The following is a 7,100-nucleotide window of genomic DNA, read 5'->3' as shown; positions in this document are numbered from 1 at the left end:
CCCGGTCGAAGATGCAGACGGAGTATCCGAACTCAGTCTCCAGGACCCTGCGCAGCGTCGACAGCACAAACTCCTCCTCCTCACTGTTGCGTGCGTACGAGATGTACACGTCATACTGCTTATCATCTGCACACACAGATCAACGTGTGATAAGAGGAAGTCAGATTGTGTGAGACTTTATATATACGGTATATCTGTGGCAATAGCCAACAATACACTGTATGGGTCAAAATTATAAATTTTTCTTTTATGCCAAAAATCATGAGGATATTAAGTAAAGATCATGTTCCATGAAGATATTTAGTACATTTCCTACCGTAAATATATAAAACATGTATTTGTGTGAGTGAATGCTGCACAATCGCCAACATAAATGAACAACTTTAAAGGAGATTTTCTCAATGTTTTGATTTTTTTGCACCCTCAGATTCCAGATTTACAATAGTTGTATCTCGACCAATATTGGCCTATCATAACAAACCACACATCAATGGAAAGATTATTTATTCAACTTTCAGATGATATATAAATCTCAATTTCCAAAAATTGACCCATGTGACTGGTTTCGTGGTCCAGGGTCACAAATAAGTCATTTAAAATCGACCCCTTTGTAGATAGGAAGCTAATTTAAAGTAACTAAGATCAGTGTTATATGCTGGTGTTTACGAACACCCATCAGCATTCTGCACAAACTGCGAGTTAGTTAACAGCAATTGGCTCACACCTGCATAAATTATGAAACTTTATTGAATTATTATTATTATTTTATAACAAAGCTATATTAGCTTTATTAGTATGCACTAAAGTATGCACTTCACTGTACAATTTTATTAATTGTATTTTGTCAATGCAATGTACATAAATAAGCAAATATAGGCTACATTAGTGTGTATATATATATATATTTGTATATATTTAATACAAATTGATGAAAATGAAACAATGGTATTATGCATATTAATGGCCATTAGGAAGCATTAAGGCCAGTGAATGTTGCTTATATCGCACGTCATGGTGTGATTAACTCTTTCCCCGCCATTGATAGAATATTTCCGGCTTCGCGTGTTTTCACTGTTATACGGTAGGGGGCGCTATGACACATCTTCTGAAAGAGAACTGAATCTCCTGATCAAAACACACAGGCGAAGAAGCAGAAATGAGTGATCTCATATGTAAAATAACTCAATCATCAAACATTAAACAGTATATAAATCAAGCTATACATTGAGTAACAAGACTGTGAAGCTTTGTGGGTGTTGATGGACTCGATCTACTCCGTCTGTGTTTTGATCATCGTTCTGAATCACACCCGCACGTAGTCTTTGACAAAAACATGATTTTCTCAGCCTTTTGTTTAAAAATGTTGCTTTTTTTAATGAAACTTACTTTCATTTTGATAAAAAAAATAATTATTGAAGCTATTATAAAACTGCTCTGCTCTTCCTTTTGATTTATTGCAAATTCAGATATTCATACAACCAAATATCCTGGGGGCCATGCAACTTTTGTGAAAATGAAAATGTTAAACTGATAAGACTGATAACCAGTGAAAACAGCATCATAACTGAGCTCAAACATCAGGGTCAGTAAATGTGTGTTTGTGTGTGTGTGTGTGTGTGTGTTCTCACCTGTGTATCTCTCATCCGAGCCGAACCAGGAGCGGTAGAGCAGCAGAAGCTCGAGCCAGAACACGTGATAGACCACGAACATCATCAACATGAGCGCCAGCGTCACGCCTAAACCACAGCCCAGCTCTACAGTGGGGACGTACGCTACACACACACACACACACACACACACACATCAAATACACATTTCCCTGGTCAAATCCAGCTACTAATGCTTCTAGATCTCAGCTGGCATGGCAAGGGAACACATAGTTAAAATCACTTATAAAAGCATCTGCCAAGAGCATTAATGACTGCAAAAACAATGCTAAAATAATAATGAGACTAAAAATGTTTCAAGATTTGCTTCCAAAATAAACATTATGGGTTTACAGGGTCCAAAACAAACATAAAGCAAGTGCCCAATAGTTTTTGAGAGAAATATATATATATTTTAATTTAATTTAATACAGTATCTAATGAAAAACCAGCAGATTTTATCAAGTCGGCCTGAAGTTAGTGTGTTTCTCCATAAAACTCCAGGTGGCGACAGATTCACTACTTCAAAGGTTAAACTTTACACTTTTATTAATCAAAGAGGCATTTAATTGATCACAGTAAAGACATTTATAATGTTACAAAAGAGTCTATTGCAAATAAATGCTGTTCTTTTTTAACTTTCTATTTATCATGAATCCTGAAAAATAAAATGTATCACAGTTTGCACAGAAATATGAACCGTTTTCAACACTGATAATCAGCATCATATCATCATATTATACTGATTTCTGTAGGATTATGTGACACTGAAGACTGGAGTAATGAAGCTGAAAACAGCTATTTTAAAATATTTACAAATATTTAGAATTTTTACTGTATTTTTCATCAAATAAAGAAATAAAAGAGTTTTTTTTTAAAGAAATATCATACCAATATCAAACTTTTAAATATATGACAATGGAGGATGTATATTTTGGACCCAGAGTGTGTTAGTGTGTGTAGTTACGTTTGCTCTGGAGAACGGCTCTGCTGGTGTTGAAGCCGCGGCTGTTTCTGGCGGAGCAGTTAAACTCCCTCTGCAGGTCATCAGAGGAAAAATCCATCACATGCAGGACTCGTTCTTTTACCTCATCGCCGTAATAATACGAATCAGGCCTACACACACACAGTCAATAAAGCACAGAACATTAATTTAAGTAATTCAGTTACTTTTTTTGTCATTTTTTTAATTATTTTCTTTTACAGTTTTAGTTTTGGTTATTTTAGAACATCAAATAACCAAATTAAATGAAAATTAGAAATGTTGCTTTGGCAGCTAGCTAAAATAAAATTGTATTTTAGTTCACTTAAAGGTGCAGTAAGTGATTTCTGAGAAACGCTGTTGATATTTGAAATTGTCACAAACACAAACACAAAAACCCTTCACCGCTCCTCCCCCAAAATGCATGAGCACGCAACGCAAGTGGATGTCTCTTTATCATCTCTAACTCTCTCCTCCCCCATCATGAGTGGACACGCCCCCTACTGCTGATTGGCTCACTCTCTCCTCCCCATCATGAGTGGACACGCCCCCTACTGCTGATTAGCTCACTCTCTCCTCCCCATCATGAGTGGACACGCCCCCTACTGCTGATTGACTCACTCTCTCCTCCCCATCATGAGTGGACACGCCCCCTACTGCTGATTGGCTCACTCTCTCCATCCCAATCATGACTGGACAAGCCCCCTACTGCTGATTGGCTCACTCTCTCCTCCCCCATCATGAGTGGACACGCCCCCTACTGCTGACTGGCTCACTCTCTCCTCCCCATCATGAGTGGACACTCCCCCTACTGCTGATTGGCTCTTTCCTCCCCATCATGAGTGGACATGCCCCCTACTGCTGATTGTCTCACTTTCTCCTCCCCCATAATGAGTGGACACGCCCCCTACTGCTGATTGGCTCACTCTCTCCTTTCCAATCATGACTGGACAAGCCCCCTACTGCTGATTGGCTCACTCTCTCCTCCCCCATCATGAGTGGACACACCCCCTACTGCTGATTGGCTCACTCTCTTCTCCCCATCATGACTGGACAAGCCCCCTACTGCTGATTGGCTCACTCTCTCCTCCCCCATTATGAGTGGACACGCCCCCTACTGCTGATTGGCTCACTCTCTCCTTCTCAATCATGACTGGACAAGCCCCCTACTGCTGATTGGCTCACTCTCTCCTTCCCCATAATGAGTGGACACACCCCCTACTGCTGATTGGCTCACTCTCTCCTCCCCCATCATGAGTGGACACACCCCCTACTGCTGATTGGCTCACTCTCTTCTCCCCATCATGAGTGGACACGCCCCCTACTGCTGATTGGCTACAAGTGTGTTGCGATCAGTCCGATCCACTTTCAACAGCGTTTCTCAGAACGTTTTTTTCAGTTTAAGTAATACGTTTTTTTATGGTTTTATTTGTAGTAAACTGTAATAGCTCTGGTCACACACTCCTGCGTGGCCTCAGGGGAGCTGAATCGCGGGTCGGCGAGTTGCTCCACAGTTTTGTTATCGATGGTCCACCAGATCTCCTGCTTTTCTGCGTACAGGTGAGGCAGAATCACCCGACAGGACAGCGTCGCTTTATCTCCTGAAATGACAACACAACATTTATATCACTTTAAATAACTAATCTCACTGATGCATATCTCAGAAAACATGACAAAAGTAGAGAAAGGAGAAGACGCTCACCCAGAGTCACAGTGTAGATCTGATCGCTCGCCGGATTCAGGATTCTGGGAACTTTACTGCCGATGTCGGGAACTACAAGAGAGAAAGTACGTTAAAGAAAAACCCTTAAACTTACACCATATGGGGTCAGTAAGAATTTTAAATGTTTTTGAAAGACTGCATTTATTTGCTCAAAAATACAGTAAAAACAGTAATATTGTGAAATAATATGTTTTCTATATAATAACTATAAGAATAACTGTTTTCTGTGTGAATTAATATATGTCAAACTATAATTTATTCCTGTGATCAAAGCTGTATTTTCAGCATCATTACTCCAGTCTTCAGTGTCACATGATCCTTCAGAAATCACTCTAATATGATGATTTGATGCTCAAGAAACATTTATGATTATTATCAGTGTTGAAAAGTTAATTTTTTTTGTCGAAAGTAACTGTGATACATTTTATTTTTCAGGATTCTTTGATGAATATAAAGTTATTTAAAATAGAATATTATAAATGTCTTTACTGTCACTTTTGATCAATTTAATGCTTCCTTGATTAATAAAAGTATTAATTTCTTTAAAAAAAATATTGAAAAAAACCACACAATATACTGACCCCAAAACTTTTGAACGGGAGTGTATTTTATTTCAGCTAGCTCCACAAAGGCAACATTTCTAATTTAAGGTAGTTTAGTTTAAGTCGAACTACTAAAATGACTAAAACTGAAATTTAAAATGATAAAAATTAAACAGAACAAAAAAAAAAAAAAAAAAAAAAAAAAAAACACAACAAAATTACTACACCTTGAAAAACTAAAATATAAAATGAACACTAATTCAATAAATACGATAACGGTACATTAACAATAATAAAATAACACTGGCTGGCAAAAACGCTTGTAAATCCCTGATTTAGATGTTTATTTAGATTTATTACATGGCTTGGTTGAATTCTAACGTAGAAATGCGGTGTGTTATTTCTTGATAACAGACGCTGCGAAGTATAACACACCGTTGCCATGCAAAACAGAGCGTTGCTATGGACGCAGGATTCTAACCGTAGAGACGGAACGGACTATTTTCTTTAGCGGAATCAATACAATCATTTTTAAGTCAATATTTTGTGTCAAATTATTGATTTATTTGGTAGGTAGCCATGTAATAAGCGGGATAATGTAGAGCGAGGCGGTTGTTATAGCGAATTCAAGCTCCGCTTCGCGTCGGGCTCCCGCATCAGCCTGTCGGGGGTGTATTCGCTATAACAACCGCCTCGCTCTACATTATCCCTTACAGGGGCGTAGCACAAGATCCCCGGCCCTATGCATAGGCAGTCCTGATGGGCCCCCATGTTCCTCAAATCCAAAGAGGATTGAAGGGTCTGTTGCTACACTCCCTGATGTGACAGTTTCTGAAACTGAGGGCCGTGTGTTTCACAATGTTAAGATCTACTTCTATTAAATCTGACAAATATAATGTTGACATGATATGTAGCTACCGATGAGCTACCTATAACACTGATTAGCCAATTATTGCTAATTTTAGATATTATAGCCTATTAATTTAAAATTGTACATGTTTCAAATTAGGCGATTATAATGGTGTGTTGTTTGCAAACAGCATTGTTAGTGTATAGTTTATTTATTTAGCCTTTACCTCAGATTACATGTATAAATTATCATCTGAAAGTATATGTTCTGCTCTTTCAATGGGTTGTCTCAGTTCATTTTTAGCACTAATGATCGCGGAGATATTCAAGCAGTTTAGCACAACAGATTTCGTGTTCTAGTTTGATAAAAAGAAGTCAGTTACCAATTGTTTCCCCTCATTTTGTTTTCTTTCCTTCTTTGTCTTTCCTTTCTTTTTTTGGTGGCCTGATTTGGCAGATGGACTAAACCATTTGCCGCATTAGCAAGGGGTGGGACCGTGAGACCTTAGATAGTCTTTACTTTTTTGTATTCAAAATGTAGTCAGTCAATCAACCAAGTTATTCAGCCAATACACTATTGGCGCTTTTCCACTGCATGGTACGGCTCGGTTCGGCTCGGTACGGTTCGACTCGGCACGGAACGGTTCGGCTCGCTTCGCTTTTCCACTGCGTGGTACGACTCGACTCGGTACGGCACAGTTCGGTTCGCTTTAGCTCAGTTGCTTTTCCACTGCAGTTAGTACCGCTTCAAAGTGGGTGGGACTGATCGTTATAGTTGCCGTCTCTACTGCCATGATATCATCATATTAAATGCGAATTTTTCATTCCGTGTTTCCCCATCCGCTCCTCGGCAACCAACGAGAGGAACGTCTGCACCTCGTCCACTGACCACGATTCAGCCATTTCTTTTTTGAAGTTTATACTCTTTTTTTTTTTTAAAGCAAATACTTTTAAAACAGGCGCTACAGTGTTGGCTGTTGTCTACTGGGCTGGCTATTTAAATCTAGCGGGTTTAGTGTCTCGTGTCGTAAATACAATGACGCTGGTCGATGATTCTGTCTGACCAATCAGTGATCTTCAGTGTTTTCACGTCACATTTTAGTATCGGTACGGTACGCTTGGAACCTCAACAGAGGTGGTACCATTTAAAGCGAGCCGAAGCGAGCCGTACCGTACCGTACCATGCAGTGGAAATGCGCCATAAGTGAGCCGTACCGAACTGAGCCGTACCGTACCATGCAGTGGAAAAGCGCCAAAGCGTGCCGTACCGAACCGAGCCGTACCGTACCATGCAGTGGAAAAGCGCCATAACTTTACATTTCATCTGACAGTCATTATGAAATTTAATTAGGAAATGA

The 7,100-nt window shown here is 39.3% G+C and overlaps 1 protein-coding gene across 6 annotated transcripts in view; it reads right to left on the bottom strand.

Annotated features, from left to right (window-relative positions):
* The window catches only part of il1rap (interleukin 1 receptor accessory protein), a 45,177-nt gene that overhangs the window by 14,970 nt on the left and 23,107 nt on the right, over positions 1 to 7,100 (bottom strand). For all 6 annotated transcript variants that reach the window (XM_084125425.1, XM_084125426.1, XM_084125428.1 and 3 more), the window contains exons 8-12: positions 4,331 to 4,402; positions 4,091 to 4,229; positions 2,614 to 2,762; positions 1,629 to 1,772; positions 1 to 126 (exon numbers count right to left, since the gene is read on the bottom strand). The exon at positions 1 to 126 is cut by the window's left edge and continues 18 nt beyond it. In XM_084125425.1, the coding sequence (XP_083981551.1) occupies positions 1 to 126; positions 1,629 to 1,772; positions 2,614 to 2,762; positions 4,091 to 4,229; positions 4,331 to 4,402 (630 nt within the window). The remainder of the gene's footprint in view (positions 127 to 1,628; positions 1,773 to 2,613; positions 2,763 to 4,090; positions 4,230 to 4,330; positions 4,403 to 7,100) is intronic.

Source organism: Abramis brama (genome assembly GCF_963993115.1).
Source record: "Abramis brama genome assembly, chromosome: 10".
NCBI classification, from domain to species: Eukaryota; Metazoa; Chordata; class Actinopteri; order Cypriniformes; family Leuciscidae; genus Abramis; species Abramis brama.
Note: the sequence above shows the minus strand (reverse complement) of the source record. Positions and strands in the feature narration are given on the sequence as shown.